This window comes from Thamnophis sirtalis, unplaced genomic scaffold (genome assembly GCF_051295495.1).
Source record: "Thamnophis sirtalis isolate CommonGarterSnake01/CBP01778 unplaced genomic scaffold, rThaSir2_p1.2 scaffold_2, whole genome shotgun sequence".
Taxonomy (NCBI): Eukaryota; Metazoa; Chordata; class Lepidosauria; order Squamata; family Natricidae; genus Thamnophis; species Thamnophis sirtalis.
This window is the reverse complement of record NW_028261382.1, coordinates 4,295,629-4,313,126: the sequence shown is the minus strand read 5'-3', so window position 1 is coordinate 4,313,126 and position 17,498 is coordinate 4,295,629. Positions and strand designations below refer to the sequence as shown.

The 17,498-nt window shown below is 49.5% G+C and overlaps 1 protein-coding gene across 1 annotated transcript; it reads left to right on the top strand.

Annotated features, from left to right (window-relative positions):
- Positions 1 to 948: 948 nt before the first annotated feature.
- Positions 949 to 17,182, top strand: EDC3 (enhancer of mRNA decapping 3). The gene is made up of 7 exons (XM_087704050.1): positions 949 to 1,123; positions 2,130 to 2,307; positions 2,926 to 3,236; positions 5,760 to 6,095; positions 12,756 to 12,909; positions 14,459 to 14,676; positions 16,506 to 17,182. The coding sequence occupies exons 2-7, from the start codon at positions 2,144 to 2,146 to the stop codon at positions 16,838 to 16,840; spliced, it is 1,518 nt and encodes a 505-aa protein (XP_087560176.1). The 5' UTR covers positions 949 to 1,123; positions 2,130 to 2,143; the 3' UTR covers positions 16,841 to 17,182.
- The last annotated feature ends 316 nt before the right edge of the window (positions 17,183 to 17,498 follow it).

Here is a 17,498-nt window from a genome sequence, read left to right as displayed (position 1 = left end):
AGCGCGGTTTTGTCGTGCCACGGATGAGACGTAATAGTATTGCAGCCTTAGGGAATAGTTTGACAGTGTGGAGGGAATTATTTCTTTAGCAGAGTGATGGCGTTTGGGGAAAAAAACTGTCCTTGTGTCTAGTTGTCTTGGTCTGCAGTGCTCTATAGCAGTGTTTCTCAACCTTGGCAACTTGAAGATGTCTGGACTTGAAGTCCCAGAATTCCCCAGCCAGCGAATGCTGGCTGGGGAATTCTGGGACTTGAAGTCCAGACATTTTCAAGTTGCCAAGGTTGAGAAACACTGCTCTATAGCGTCGTTTTGAGGGTGGGAGTTAAAACAATTTATGTCCAGGATGCGAGGGGTCTATAGATATTTGGAAAGCAGCTTGGTAGCCATTGTTTTTCCTGCAGTTCTGATTATCCTCTGAAGTCCGTGTCCGTCTTGCTGCGTTGCAGAGCCAAACCAGACAGTTATGGAGGTGCAGATGACAGACTCAATAATTACAGTTATACATGCTTGCTGATTTTGGCTAAATTCCAAAAGAGCTTCCCCACAAAAGTGTTTTGACGGACTGGCATTACCACATTTCAAGATCTGGATTATGGTGTAGCTCAGTATTTCTCAGTCAAATTATTTCTCTAGCAAATTATAAAAAAAAAAAACCTCTGGACTTCAGCTCACTGATTTAAATTCAGTTGTAAAAAAAAACTGAATAAAACAAATGAATAAAAGTCCCATAAATCCCTAATCAGGGGGATTCTGGGAGTTGAAGCCCACCATCTTGAAAGCACGTGAGGTGAGGGATTCTGGGAATTGGAGTCCTGAACCTTAAAGGATGAGAAATGCTGAGCTAAGCTTCCTTCAGCGAAGAGCCGCAGCTTTCCTAGTGTGTCCAATGCGCACGCGCAGCACTCCCCACCTGCTTGGGCTCCCTGCCCTCGCGCGCATGCGTACCTTGAGTACCTTTCCACGACGGCCACCGCCTTCGGCGCCTCATCCCTAGAGAGCCTTAAAAGCGAGGCGGAAGCGGAAGTGACGCTCGCTTCCCCTGCGCTGAGCGACATTTCCGGAGCGAAGGCGTCTGAAGAGAAGAAGAGCGAAGCCCCGCGGTTCCTCGGCTTCCTCGTCCCAGGTGTGGAAGCGGTGTGTGGGGAGGCCCCTGGGGGAGCCCCTGCCGGCGCCCCTCTCCGCCTCTCCGAGGGCCAGGGCCGCGGCTGCCCCGGCGCTCTCCCGCCTGCGGGGCTGCTCAGGCAGAGGCGCGAGAGGAGCGGCCACGCCCCCTTTGGGAGGGGAGTGACGTCACTCCCCCCTAGTTTCATAGACCAGGATGGAGAGGCGAAGACCCGGGTTCGAATCCCCACGTTGCTTGCCACGATGGCCCTGGGGGTGGCTTTCCCTCCCCCTAAAAGGGAACTTACCAGTTATGGGAGTCCCCCCTCCCCATTGAACTTTGACTCCCCCCTAAGTTCATAAACAGAGGGATAGAATCAAGATCAAGTCTTAATGCCACTTTATAATGCCTTGGTAAGGCCACACTTGGAATATTGCATTCAGTTTTGGTCGCCACGATGTAAAAAAGATGTGGAGACTCTAGAAAGAGTTCAGAGAAGAGCAACAAAGAGGATTAGGGGACTGGAGGCTGAAACATGCAAAGAACGGTTGCAGGAACTGGGTAGGTCTCGTTTAATGAAAAGAAGGACTAGGAGTGACATGATAGCAGTCTTCCAATATCTCAGGGGTTGCCACAAAGAAGAGGGAGTCAAACTATTCTCCAAAGCACCCGAGGGCAGGACAAGAAGCAATGGGTGGAAACTAATCAAGAAAGAAGCAACTTAGAACTAAAGAGAAACGTCCTGACAGTGAGAACAATTAATCAGTGGAACAGAAGTTGCCTCCAGAAGTTGTGAATGCCCCAACACTGGAACTCTTTAAGAAGGTTTTGGATAGCCATTTGTCTGAAGTGGTATAGAGCACTGATGATGTTCCCTAGATGGGTCATGAAACGCCTGCAAGAAAATCACCCAGTTGAGAGAACAACAGGGGCACCACACCTTCCTCCCTCCCTCCCTCCCTGAGCTACAGATATTCCCTTCCATTGCAATATATGTTAGCTCATGGCCCCTTTGGTTGTTTTGCAGCAACCCCAGAAACCATGGCCATGGATTGGCTTGGAAGCATCGTCTCGATCAGTTGTGGAGACAGCTTGGGAGTCTACCAGGGAAGGGTGTCTGCGGTGAATCAAGCGAGCCAGACAATTTCACTCACGCGGCCTTTCCATAACGGAGTCAAATGTTTGGTTCCGGAGGTGACTTTCAGGTAAACGCTCCTCCCTGAGCGGCTTCATTGAGACTTGAAAACTGTTGTAGCTCTTTTTCTGAAAATACACATTGCAGGGAGCATTGCAGGTTTATAGTACGTGAAGTTTATGCTTTAGGTTTTCCAGGCTTCTAGCCGATGTCAAATTGTTGCTATCCTTTTTGTTTTTGGCAATATGTTTATAAGGGAGATGGATTATTTGGAAACCCAGCAGCCTGGAAGTCTGTCCGTTCTTAAAGTCAGTTAAAACATGGCTTGTTACAGGAGCACCTGAACATTTGTTTACAACTAATCTTAAGAAAAAAGGTTTCACAAACTTACCACTTTTTCCCCCCTCTCCATGTTTATATTTCGGGAAAAGGTTCTTCTCACAGTGTAATTTCTGATGGTTCAACTACGAACCAGGATGATTTATGCTCCTGCACAGCACACATTCCCAGCCTGTAGCCCTCAAGAGTTGTAGTAAGGGCTACTAGGATACTACTGCATATTTTGGTAGATCAAGGTAGATCTTCCTTTTCTACCCCGCGCTGGCTGAAAGCGAGCCGAAGAGGGCAGAGGATGTGATGAGAGTCAAGCACTGTGGCCCGATTAACCTCATCTCTGGTCCTCGTCTAGGGCTGGGGATATCACTGAGCTGAAGATCCTGGAGATTCCAGGCCTTGGCGATAACGGACAATGTGTAGACTTCCAGCACCCCGACCTTGGCATTCCCGCTCTCGAGTGTCCGGGTGGCGCCAGTCAGAACGGCACTGGCAAATTGCCGAAGAAGCCTAGCAGTGCTCCACAGAACATCCCCAGGAGGACAGACGTGAAGACCCAAGAAGCCGTTCTTTCTCCCCAGCTGCACCCCTGTTCTAAGAGCTACATGGACCGACACACGGAGGCCTTGAACCCATCCAAGAACTTTCGCCGCAGGCACAACTCGTGTGAGTCTCTCTTAGGACTTCTTTTGGGTGGTCTCGGTGGTCCCACCTTGGCTGTGGCTGTGGTTACGATCTGTTGCTCTGCCTGCTTTCTCTATGGTGCCCCCCACCCCAACCTTTGGGACGCCAGGGACCAGTTGTTGTGACCTATCAGTCGCCAGCCCCTCCAGCAGCCGAATCAGAGGAGGTGTGGGAGTCAGGGTCAGCATCAGGACAATCTGAGGGGGAAGAGCCAAGGTGGCGCAGTGGTTAAATGCAGCACTGCAGGCTACTTCAGCTGACTGCAGTTCTGCAGTTCGGCTGTTCAAATCTCACCGGCTCAAGGTTGACTCAGCCTTCCATCCTTCCGAGGTGGGTGAAATGAGGACCCGGATTGTTGTTGGGGGACAATATGCTGACTCTGTAAACCGCTTAGAGAGGGCTGAAAGCCCTATGAAGCGGTATATAAGTCTAACTGCTATTGCTAAGAGGGAATGGAGCTGGCAGAGAGAGAGACAGAGGTGGACTCTGGGACGCCCGTCAGCCCTTAGATGAAGAGTCAACAGCTCCCAGATGTGGAGGTGGCTGATGAGGAAGAGGAGGGACAGTTGGGTCCAGTGCCTGACGCGCGGATATGCAGAAGGCGGAGGAGAGGAGAGCAAATCTATGGGACGGTCCTTGGGACGGAAAAACCACCACTGCTAGCAAAGCCCCATCCTAGCTCTCGGGATAAAAGGCAGGGAACAGAGATGAATAGATGTGGCAGAGGAGAGGAGAGCAGTGGAAATCTATGGGCCAGTCCTTGGGGCGGAAAAACCACCGCTGCTAGCAAAACCCCATCCTGGCTCTGGGGATAAAAGGCAGGGAACAGAGATGAATAGATGTGGCAGAGGAGAGGAGAGCAGTGGAAATCTATGGGCCAGTCCTTGGGGCGGAAAAACCACCGCTGCTAGCAAAACCCCATCCTGGCTCTGGGGATAAAAGGCAGGGAACAGAGATGAATAGATGTGGCAGAGGAGAGGAGAGCAGTGGAAATCTATGGGCCGGTCCTTGGGGCGGAAAAACCACCGCTGCTAGCAAAGCCCCATCCTAGCTCTGGGGATAAAAGGCAGGGAACAGAGATGAATAGATGTGGCAGATAACTATTCATCTCCCGGCTGCCCAGACTTGTTGAGAGAGAAGCATTTTGCCGGGGCTGCTGGCACTCCTAATAAAGGAATCTTTGAGTTAACCCCAGAGGGTCAGAACACCGGTTCTGTGTGGGTTTTTCCATGCACCAGAAGGGACGGTGGTTTCTGGCGCTCTCTGCATCCCACGCATGGGGCTTCACTTGTTAGCACCAGGGGTGGGTTCCTGCCAGTTCTAACCTCTTCTATAGAAGAGGTTCCACAAATCTACTGTGCCATTTAGAACCGGTTCCAGCTCCCTCCCCCGCCCGTCCGCACCACGCTTGCCCCCCCCCCCCACTGATTGGCTGGCTCACCAATCACCCTGCCCGCCTCTAAGAGTCCTATCTAAACCTTGAAGTCTTAAAACTGTCAAGTTTGAACACCCCTGGGGGTTTTTTTTCCCTAAAGGGTTAGGGGTGCAAGGGTCTTGTAACTTGACAGCTTTAAGACTTGCGTGCTTCAATGCCAGAGTTTCTGAGCCAAGATGACTGGAGGAGGAATTCTGGGAGTTGAAGTCCACAAGTCTTAAAGCTGTCAAGTTTGAACACGCCTGCGGGTTTTTTTCTAAAGGGTTAGGGGTGCAAGGAACTTGTAACTTGACAGCTTTAAGACTTGCACACTTCAATGCCAGAGCTCCTGAGCCAACATGACTGGAGAAGGAATTCTGGGAGTTGAAGTCCACAAGTCTTAAAGCTGTCAAGTTTGAACACCCCTGGGATTTTTTTTTTCTAAAAGGTTAGGGGTGCAAAGAACTTGTAACTTGACAGCTTTAAGACTTGCCTGCTTCAAATGCCAGAGTTCCTGAGCCAACATTTTGGTTGCTAAGCAAGAGCGTTATTAAGTGAGTTTCCCCACATTTTACAAGTTAGCCACGCCCACCCAGTCACATGGCCGGCAAGCCATCCCACTCGGTCACATGGCTGGCAAGCCACGCCCACCCAGTCACATGGCCGGCAAGCCATCCCACTCGGTCACATGGCCGGCAAGCCACTCCCACCCAGTCACATGGCTGGCAAGCCACTCCCACCCAGTCACATGGCTGCCAAGCCACTCCCACCCGGTCACATGGCCGGCAAGCCATCCCACTCGGTCACATGGCCGGCAAGCCACTCCCACCCAGTCACATGGCCGACAAGCCACTCCCACCCAGTCACATGGCCGACAAGCCACTCCCACCCAGTCACATGGCCGACAAGCCACTCCCACAAAGCAGGCCACACCTACAGAAGAGGTTCTAAAAATTCTTTGAAACCCCACCACTGGTTTGCACGTTCCATTTTTTCTCATGCTACAGCCAAGGGGGTTAGGGGGACCCCCTGCCTCCGACTCTGCCCTCGCCAGCAAACGCCTTCCGACCCTCCCTTGTCTTTCCCCTCAGGGTCGTCCAGTAGCCGTCATCCCAACCAGGTGACCCCGAAGAAAAGCGGCATGAAGAACGGCCAGATGAAGAACAAGGACGACGAGTGCTTTGGGGACGACATCGAAGAGATCCCGGACACCGATTTTGACTTTGAGGGCAACCTGGCCCTTTTCGACAAGGCCGCCGTGTTTGAGGAGATAGAAACCTACGAGAGGAAGAGCGGGACCCGCTCCCGGGGCACGCCGAGCGAGAAGGCGGCCGGCCGCTACCGCCACGACGAGAACATCTTGGAGTCGGATCCCATCGTCTACAGGAGGATCACCGTCCCGCAGGCGAGCAAAGAGTTCTGTACCGGTACGTTGGGGGTTTTCGCACTCACAGATAGTCCTCGGCTTACAGTCGTTTGCTTAGTAACAATAGCAATAGCAGTTAGACTTATATACCGCTTCATAGGGCTTTCAGCCCTCTCTAAGCAGTTTACGGAGTCAGCATATTGCCCCCAACAACAATCCGGGTCCTCATTTCACCCACCTCGGAAGGATGGAAGGCTGAGTCAACCCTGAGCCGGTGAGATTTGAACCGCCGAACTGCAGATAACAGTGAGCTGAAGTGGCTGCAGTACAGCACTCTAACCACTGCGCCATCTCGGCTCTTAGTGATTGTTCGGAGTCAAAACGGCGCAGAAAAAAATGGATTTACGGCCGTTTTCCACAACAACCACCGTTGTAGCGTCCCCGTCACGTGATCAAAATCCAGACCCTCGGCAACTGGCTCATATTTATGACCGTCGCATTGTCCCCTTTTGTGACCTTCTGACAAGCAAAGTCCACGGGGGAATCCAGATTCCCTAAATGGCCATGTTGCTCACTTAACAACTGCAGTGATTCACTTAACAACTGTGGCAAGGAAGGTAGTAACACGGGGCAAAACCCGCCTAACGACTGTCCCGCTTAGCAACATAAATTTTGGCTGAACTGAGGCCGTAGGGCTTCCCGTAAACCTTAGGAAATTATTTGGGGGGGGGGATGCTTTGAAAAGAAAGGTGTAACCTCAGCTTGCGACCCAAATTTTCTGTTGTGGCCGGTCAGCGGAGCTGGCAGCAGATTCGGACAGTGAGGAGGTTGGGGAGGAAGATGGGCCAGTCCTGGAGTCTGGGGAAGGCTCTGAGGAGGGCTCTGTGTCAGAGGCAGAGAGGGGGGCCAGGGCCGTCTGACAGTTATCAGCTCCCTTCGGAGTCAGACATCAGTGAGGCAGATGAACAGCTGGAGCCTGTTCCCAGTGTGCGCATGCGCAGAGTTGCCAGGAGAAGGGAACAGCTAAGGAACAGGGGTCAACTTGGGAATAAGGCCCCAGGTGGACGATGAATGGCCCCTCCCAGGGGAAATAAAAGAGGAGCGAAAGGGGAGTGGAGTTTGCAGGAGACCATTAGTTCACTTAATTGGTTCGTGACTCTCCGAGACTCCTTGCCAAGTTTTGCAGAGATCGGCCTGGCAGCTCTCCAAGCCAGATGAGGTCTGTGACTGTAAATCCTCCCTCGAAAGACTTTGCTGGATGTGAATGAGCAGAATTCACAGTCAATTAATAAAAGGGGTTTTTGTCGGGACAAGGAGTTTGCTTCAGGCTCTTGGGAAGCCTCGGTCGGAACTGTTTTGCCCCATTTTACGACCTATACCAATGTGGCTACTCTCAATCTACTTTAGATAGAATAGAATAGAATTCTTTATTGGCCAAGTGTGTTTGGACACACAAGGAATTCGTCTTTGGTGCAGCTGCTCTCAGTGTACATAAAGAAAAATAAAACAGAATACATTCATCAAGAATTATAAGACACAACACTTAGTGATAGTCAAAGGTTACTGATAAGCTATCAAATCATAATAGGAAACAAAAACAATATAAATTGAAAAATACAAGCCACGTGGTTCTAGCCATACATGGGGAGAGATTATAGAGGTTATAGTCACAAGTGGGGAGAGTAGATGGATTTGAATTTGAATTTTGAATTTTGAATTTGAATTTGAATTTACTTTATTTGCATGCCGCCCTTTTCCCTGAAGGGACTCAGGGCGGCTCACAATTCAAGGGAGGGGAAAAACAAACCAAGTTACAAAATATAAAGACCACACACAGTTAAAAAACACAACAATCATACCATTCGAACTGGGGCTGCAAGTCTTTAGCCCCAGGCCTGTCGGAACAGCCAGGTCTTAAGGGCTATGCGGAAGGCCTGGAGGGTGGTGAGGGTACGAATCTCCATGGGGAGTTCGTTCCACAGGGTTGGAGCAGCCACAGAGAAGGCCCTCCTCCGGGTAGTCGCCAGTCGACACTGGGCGGCTGATGGAATTCGGAGGAGGCCTAGTCTATGGGATCTTATTGGTCTAGTGGAGGTAATTGGCAGTAGGCGGTCTCTCAAGTACCCAGGTCCAATACCAGATGTTACTTTAGATCTTCTCCACAAAGGAGTGATTGGAGGGAGCGGATGTATCCAGCCACCGCTGGCCCCTGGTTCTCTTCTGAACGGCGGCCCAGTTGCCTCCGGCAAATCAGATTAGGCTTCCAAGCAGAACCGTGACACTCTCGGGACCCGTTTAAATTGAGGCTGACCGTGGCCGAGTGGAGGGAAAGTGGTTTGCGCTGGCAAAAAGCCCTTCGGGGTTGCAGGCAGCCAATCGAAGCCAGCCATCGTGATAAGGCACGCAGGACAAATGGGGGCAGGATTTGGAATGAATTGGAATTCAAAAGAGGGGGGGGGAGAAGAGCCAGAGCCCAGAAAAGGAAGCATAACGGCTTCCTTTGGTGCCCCCCGCAACACTGCGTCGGCAGCGTCTCCCTTGGAGTTGGCAATCCCGGCGATACCATATCCATATCCTCAGTCGATTCGTTCTCCTCTTCTATCTCTCAACCGCGGTGTAATTTAAGTCTGGCTCCCGGCCAGCCTCCGGTTGCAGCTCTGTAATTACCTACCTATATATATATTTATATATTTTTTTTTCCCTTCAGCTTTACACGCTACCTTGTGCCACCGCCTTTACTGAGTTTATTTAAGACCGTCTGGTTGTGATAAGCTAGTCGAACTGGTTGTCCTTGCGTGAGTGAGAAGCAGGGAGGGGAATCCTCTGGCTGCTCTCACGCTCCCCGATCAAAACACCGTCCAGCCTCCTTGCGTGCAGCGGGGCGGTGTAATCGCACACCTTATCTTTTCTCGTGTTCCCAACGAGATCCCTTTACATGAAGGGCTATTAGGAGCCAAGAGCTGCAGAGGCACGCGAGGCCGGCTAAAAAAACGAGGGTGTCGCAAGAGGCCCGTTTCCCTTGGAGAGGAGCCCAAACATTCGCCCACTTTGGGGCTCAGAGGCAGTACAGGCCGTCCTCGGGTTACAACCGGTGGCTCGGCGCTTGCTTACTTCCCAAACGGGGCCCAGGCTTTGCATTTAAAACCGGCGTGTTAAGAGAACAACAGTAACAAGAGTTGGAAGGGGCTTGGGAGGTCTTCTAGTCCGACCCCCTGCTAGTCCAGCCCTGTGGCACACATGCCAGAGGTGGCATGCAGAGAGCGCTCTCTCTCTCTCTCTGGGCACACGTGCCGATGCCAGCTGGTCTTCGCAGGCGCCGGAGCACTGGAAAATGGGCCAGAAAACGGCCCAAAATGGTCAAAAAACGGGCCGTTTTTTTGGGGGGGAGGGGTTTCAGACTATTTTCAGGTCGCTTTCAGGCTGTTTTTGGCCCCAAAAATGGACTGGCAAATGGTCAAAAAAGATCCATGCGTATGCTGCCCAGCTGGTCTTCCGGTTTTCAGCACTGGTGCACGCAAATGCACATGTATGCATGCGCCTTTCGGTTCGGGCACTTGGTGGCGAGAAGGTTTGCCATCGCTTATACTATTACAAACAGAAGGTGGTCCCATCTCTTCTTGAAAATTTCCAGTCGTGGAGCCCCCTCCCTCCCCCACCGCCACCCCCCAAGTTTCTGGAGGCAAAAGCCGTTCCACGGATTAATTGTTCCCATTGACAGGAAATTCCTCCTTAATCCCAGGTTGCTCCTCTCCTTGATTCGTTTCCATCCATTGTTTCTCGTCCTGCCTCCTGGCACTTTGGAGAATAGCATGACCTCCCTTCTTCTCTGTGGTGGCCCCTTAAGGACCACTTGAGGACTACCTACCCTGAGGTGGTGCAGTGGTTAAATGCAGCACTGCAGGTTACTTTAGCTGACTGCAGTTCTGCAGTTCGGCTGTTCAAATCCCACCAGGCTCAAGGTTGACTCAGCCTTCCATCCTTCCGAGGTGGGTAAAATGAGGACCCGGATTGTTGTTGGGGGCAATATGCTGACTCTGTAAACCGCTTAGAGAGGGCTGAAAGCCCTATGAAGCGGTATATAAGTCTAACTGCTATTGCTATTGCTACCCTGTTTTTTTTAAATATTTCTTTTTATTGATAGCATTTTTGAATACAGCGTATGAACGCAGGGTATGTCAGTTACACAGACAAAGATCATAATAATAATAATTTTAAAAACCTCAGTAAAAACACATGAACTCATAACAGTAACTATAATATGATAACACTTGTGTTAACTCTAATTGTAATAGTATAACCAAATAGTTTAAACTGGGTTTTTCTTATATCTTTTATATCTATAATAATAGATACATATATCTATAATAATAGATAAATATATCTATTTACATTTCATAAATTATCAATAGGGATAGAGGGATAGAGCCGAGGTGGCGCAGTGGGTAGAGTGCAGTACTGCAGACCACTTCAGCTGACTGCTAGTTCTGCAGTTCAGCGGTTCAAATCTCACCGGCTCAAGGTTGACTCAGCCTTCCATCCTTCCGAGGTGGGTAAAATGAGGACCCAGATTGTGGGGGCGGTATGCTGACTCTGTAAACCGCTTAGAGAGGGCTGAAAGCCCAATGAAGCGGTATATAAGTCTAACTGCTAGTGCTAGTGCTAATAGTCGAAAACATCTCTGTTTTAATACAGACATTCATAGTCCTTTTTCCTCTTTAATTCTGACCCTTTTCTCTAGCCACTCATAGAAACTCTTCCATGCCAGGTAATAGTCTGAATCTTCTATATCTTTAAAAAGTAAGCCTATCCATTTCACCCCATTCTGAAATCTTCCGAATTACTTCCTCCTCTGGCGGAGTGTTTTCATTTTTCCAGTGTTTGGCAAATAAAATCCTAGCTGCTGTCAGTATATCTAAAACCAAATACGTGGTTCCCTTTATCGTAACCCTCTGGTATTATATAATTCCAGCTTCAAATGTATATTCTGTTTCGTTTATCTCTTCCAGCCGATTATGTAATTTCTCCCGATCTTTTCTTGCTTTGCTGCATGTCCACCACATGTGATAGTATGCGGCTGGGAACTGGTTACATTCCCAGCATTTTGTAAACGGGTTGCTAAACATTCTTGCCAGTCTTGTTGGGGGTGAGTGCCACCTGTAACCTATCCTATTGGACCCAGCGCTGGTGTCTCTCTGACTTTGAACATGCAAGACTCTTCCTTTTGCAATAAAGTTATCACTGTTGTAGTCTGAGTTTCAAGGACAAAGTAGCCCATTGATACTTAATGTAATAACCCCGATAAAGATAAGGTGGGGACTTTAATTGGCTGTGAACACGCAAGGAACAACTACAGTTCGGTCTCTCTCTTTCAGTGTAGTAAGTTTGTCACGAGAGACATTAAACCACCCGTTGTGGGTTCAGAAGTCACCGTTCGCTTCGATTTGATTGAGATCACCCATCTCTCTAAAGCCAAAACCAAACCAGATTCTATCACGATTTAAAAAAAACCCAATCTCATGGTCCCCTAAAGCAGGGGTCTCCAACCTTGGCAACTTTAAGCACGGAGGACTTCAACATCCCAGAATTCCCCAGCCAGCTTTTCTGGCTGGGGAATTCTGGGAGTTGAAGTCCTCCAGGCTTAAAGTTGTCAAGGTTGGAGACCCCTGCTAAAGATTTGGCATTGAGGCTAATGAAATACTCTTGCAGACTAATCATCCTATTTCTTTGCTGTAGCTATACGTTAAGGAAGGAAGGAAGTTCTTGTATTTGAGGGGTTGCCACAGAGAGGAGTGGGGGTTCAAGCTATTTTCCAAGGCACCCAAAGGCCAGACAAGGAATAATGGATGATCAAGGAGAGATTCAACCTAGAAATGAGGAGAAATTTCCAGACAGGGAGAACAATCAACCCATGGAACAGAAGTTGCCTTCAGAAGTTGTGGGAGCTTCATCACTGGAGACTTTGAAGAAGAGACTGGACTGCCATTTGTCAGAAATGGTGTAGGGTCTCCTGCTTGGAGGCGGGGGGGTTGGACTAGATGACCTACAAGGCCCCTTCCAACTCTGTTAATCTGTAACAATGGGCTCTGGTAGCTGAAGAATTTCTCAGTACCCCCCCCCCCTTTTTAATTTTTTTAGCATGACGGAGGTGTTGGTAACTGTAGTTCAGTCACATCTGGAGGGCCACCTGCTTCTTGAAGGTACGGATTCTGTACATCAGCTCTGAAACCTGCCTCAGTCTCTTTCAAGCTCGTTTACGTGCTGGCGTATAGAATTGAGAGCACCCGTAGTTCCTTTATGTGACTGAAAAAGCGACTCATGGTGTCGACGGTCCTAAAGAACTCTGGGATGAGATGGCCAAGTTGGAAAGGGTCAGGTTTTGTTGCTTAAGCCTGACCTCCCTTTGGATAGCAATAGCAGTTAGACTTATCTACCGCTTCATAGGGCTTTCAGCCCTCTCTAAGCGGTTTACAGAGTCAGCATATCGCCCCCCACAGTCTGGGTCCTCATTTCACCCACCTCGGAAGGATGGAAGGCTGAGTCGACCTTGAGCCGGTGAGATTAGAACCGCTGAACTGCAGATAACAGTCAGCTGAAGTGGCCTGCAGTACTGCACCCTAACCACTGCGCCACCTCGGCTCTTATGGTGGCTTGGGTTATGGATCTTCCCTACTCCTTCTGCTCAGGGCCTCCCGATAACTTCTCTTCCAATTCTGCATTTCAGATTCCGGCTTGGTGGTCCCCAGCGTCTCTTACGAGCTGCACAAAAAGCTGCTTTCCGTGGCCGAGAAACACGGCTTGACTCTCGAACGGAGGCTGGAAATGACGGGGGTGTGCGCCAGCCAGATGGCCCTGAGTTTGCTCGGAGGACCCAACAGGTAATAACAGCTATAGGCTTATATACCGCTTCCACAGTGCTTTTACAGCCCTCTCTAAGCAGTTTACAGAGTCGGCTTGTTGTCCCTCAATAATCTGAGTCCTCATTTTACCGACCTCGGAAGGATGGAAGGCTGAGTTAACTTTGAGCCGCTCAGGATCGACCTGCCGGCAATCGGCAGAGTTAGCCTGCAATACTGCATTCTAACCACTGGGCGGGAGGGATGGAAGGAAGGAAAGCTATAGATTTACACCACCTTTGCCAAAAGTGTTTGCTCACCTGCCTTTCCTCGCATATGAACTTAACTGTAAGTGACATCCCATTCCTAATCCTTAGGGTTCAATATGACGTCGATCCACCCTTTGCAGCTATAACAGCTTCAACTCTTCTGGGAAGGCTGTCCACAAGGTTCAGGAGTGAGTTTATGGGAATTTGTGACCATTCTTCCAGAAGCGCATTTGTGAGGTCACACACTGATGTTGGATGAGTTTACCTGGCCTACCACTTCGTGGCTGAGTTGCTGTCGTTCCCAAACACTTCCACGTTCTTATAATACAGCTGACAGTTGACTGTGGAATATTTAGAAGCGAGGAAATGTCACAGCTGGATTTGTTGCACAGGTGGCATCCTATCACAGTTCCACGCTGGGATTCACTGAGCTCCTGAGAGCGACCCATCCTTTCACAAATATTTGTAAAAACGATCTGCATGCCTAGGTACTTGATTTTTATACACCTGTGGCCATGGAAGGGATTGGAACACCTTATTCTGATTATTTGGATGGGTGAGCGAATACTTTTGGCAATATAGTGTATATGCCGCTTCACAGTACTTCTACAGCCCTCTCTAAGCAGTTTGCTAAGGAGTCGACACATTGTAAGGTTGAGTTAACCTTGAGCCACTCGGGATCGAACTGGTGGCAGTTGGCAGAGTTAGCCTGCAATACTGTATTCTAACCAGAGGGAGCCCTCTACAGCCCTCTCTAAGCAGTTTACTAAGGAGTCGACATATTGTAAGGTTGAGTTAACCTTGAGCCACTCGGGATCGAACTGGTGGCAGTTGGCAGAGTTAGCCTGCAATACTGTATTCTAACCAGAGGGAGCCCTCTACAGCCCTCTCTAAGCAGTTTACTAAGGAGTCGACATATTGTAAGGTTGAGTTAACCTTGAGCCACTCGGGATCGAACTGGTGGCAGTTGGCAGAGTTAGCCTGCAATACTGTATTCTAACCAGAGGGAGGGGAGGAAGGGAGGAAAGAAAGAAAAAGCTATATCACTTAGACTTATATAACACTTTATAGTACCTTATAGCCCACTCTCAGCGGTTTTCAGGGTCAGCCTCTTGCCCCCAACAGTCTGGGTCCTCATTTTACCCACCTCAGAAGGAGGGAAGGCTGAGTCAACCTTGAGCCTGGTGAGATTCGAACTGCCAAATTATAGGCGGCCGAAGTAGCCTGCAGTACTGCCCTTTGACCACTGCGCCACCGTGGTAAAGAATTCAAAGTTTCTGCAAATTCACACTTAAGGAAACCGAATCCTTGTTCCCTTTCAGGCTGAACCCTAAAAACATTCACCAGCGACCTACGGTGGCCTTGTTGTGTGGCCCTCACGTGAAAGGGGCCCAGGGGATCAGCTGTGGGCGGCACCTCTCCAATCACGAGGTGGACGTCATCCTCTTCCTCCCCAATTTCGTCAAGATGCTGGAATCGATCACCAACGAGCTGACGCTCTTCAGCAAGACGCAAGGGCAGCAGGTGTCCAGCATTAAAGGCGAGTGCAAATGTGGAACGGGGCCCTTTTAAATTACGGGGTGAATATGACGGTTGCAGAGTTGCGAGGGATCTCGGAGTCTTAGAGGAGAACCAGTTAAATATGAGCTAAGAGTATGCGGCAGCAGGCAAAAATGCAAATGCAGTCCTAAATTGCATTAACAGGGATACAATCCGGGCCTCCAGGCCTTCCTGTCCTCTGCCATCCTCTGGAGTCCATTGAAGCTCACGCCGGCTGCTTTGGGGACTCCATCCAGCCACCTCATCCTCTGTTGTCCCCTTCTTCTTTTGTCCTCCATCGTTCCCGGCATGAGGCTCTTCTTTCTCCAGGGAGTCCTTCCTTCTCATTAGGTGGCCAAAGTCTTTGAGTTTCCTCTTCAGGATCCGGCCTTCTAAAGAGCAGTCAGGGTTGATCTCCTCTAGGACTGACCGGTTTAATCAGTCTCTCTCTCTCTTCTATCTCTCTCTCTCTCTCTCTCTCTCTCTCTCTCTCTCTCTCTCTCTCTCTCTCTCTATCTATCTATCTATCTATCTACTGTCTGTATGTATCCATCCATCCATCCATCCATCCATCTTATCTATTTACTGTCTGCATCCATCCATCCATCCATCTTATCTATTTACTGTCTGCATCCATCCATCCATCCATCGTATCCATCCATCCATCCATCTACTGTATCCATCCATCCATCCATCCATCCATCCATCCAATGTATCCATCCATCCATCCATCCATCCATCCATCCATCCAATGTATCCATCCATCCATCCATCCATCCATCCATCCATCCATCCATCCATCCATCCACCGTATCTATCTATCCATCCATCCACCATATCTATCTATCTATCTATCTATCTATCTATCTATCTATCTATCTATCTATCTATCTATCTATCTATCTATCTATCTATCTATCATCTATCTATCATCTATCTATCTATCATCTATCTATCTATCTATCTATCTATCTATCTATCATCTATCTATCTATCATCTATCTATCTATCTATCTATCTATCATCTATCTATCTATCTATCTATCTATCTATCTATCTATCTATCTATCTATCTATCTATCTATCTATCTATCTATCTATCTATCTATCTATCTATCTATCTATCTATCTATCTATCTATCTATCTATCAGGGTTGATCTCCTCTAGGACTGACCGGTTGGATCGCCTTGCAGTCCAAGAGGCTCGCAGGAGTCTTCACCAGCACCAGAGTTCAACAACTCTTCAAAAAACTCTTAAGGGCTCTTAAAATCAAATGTCTTTGCTTTAAGGGTGAGGGGGGGGCATGGGGGAGAAGGCTTAGGAAGAAGGTGGGGTGATGAAAATTGGAATCCCCCAGCCCGTTTCAGGACGTTGGTGGTGGCAGATTTAGAATATATTTTTACTGATGTCCGAGGGGCAGCTGGAAGAAGCCAAGGGAGTTGAGGTCCATGGAAGCTTCTGGATATGAGAAGCACTAGGTATTTTCACCGCCTGTTACATTTTCAGTCTTACCAACTCCATCTAGTGGGGAGATGCTGCTTTGCTTTTACAACCTCAATAGGTAAATTTGGTCGCGGGCCGAAGTGACAGATTAGACCAAGAGGATTAGCCCCAAGTCCTTGTTTGTTTGTGTGGTTATGAGGCTTTTTGAGAGGTTTCTGCAAAATCTTCTATACCAGTGATGGCGAACCTTTTTGGCCCCGAGTGCGAAAAAAAGTCACGCGGAAACGTCGCGCGTATGTGCTCAGCCGGGGCCCCCACGTGCAGGCCGGTTTTCAGGACTGCCGTGCTAATGCCTAATACCCTCTCTTTACTTCCCTCCACTTTAGATCTTCCAGAGACGCCTGTCGACTTGGTGATCAACTGCTTGGATTGCCACGAAAACGCTTTCCTGAGGGATCAGCCTTGGTACAAAGCTGCCGTAGACTGGGCCAATCAGAACAGAGCGCCGGTCCTCAGCCTGGACCCTCCCGTGAACGAAATGGAGCAAGAAGTCGAGGCCAAGTGGTCTCTAGCCTTGGGGCTGCCCTTGCCGCTGGGCGAGAGGGCCGGCCGGCTATACCTCTGCGACATTGGCATCCCCCAGAAAGTGTTCCAGGAGGTGGGCATCAATTACCACTCGCCTTTCGGCTGCAAATTTGTCATCCCTCTGCACTCGACCTAAAGGGTGGGGGAGAGACCGCCTGGCCTGTCGTCCAGGAGAAGACAAACCTCCGGCTACTCAGTGGATCCTGACCGTGTGAAATGTTTCTGGACGCCTTAAGGGAAAATATTTTTTTACACTTCTGGGCTGTGTTTCTTCTCGAAAAGAACCCCGGCGCAGCGGGTCAAGAGAAGCGCAAAGATTCCCCTTCCGCTGAGCCACCCTCAGTGCTCCTGTGCCATTCATTGCCTGGTGGAGTCTTACGGCAGCTCACGTTGATGGTGGGAAGATAAGCAGACGTGTCCTCCTACCCCAGGAGCTCTGCTTTGCTTGGTCGCATTACCAGTGATTTTTCTTTTTAAACTTTTGAGGAGGGTTGGGGTTTTTTTTTGGGGGGGGTATTTTCCAGCACTAGAGTGGGGTGAAAGGTTGCTTGGGTTCCTGCCCCCCTTCCCCCCCCCTCCCCAGCCTTTCACGATCACGGGAGAAATGATCACCGTTTAGTTGGGTTCCTTCTAGTGCTTGGATTGTCCTTTTCTCTTTCAAGCCCAAGTCTTCTTGGACTTCACACGTTGGGGTCCCCGTTGGGGTTGCGATCCACGTGCTCCATTCCAGGGCCAGCCTTCATTTCTCTGCTCACGGCTTCACTAGCACTTGCTTCTCCTGTCGTGCGAACGGT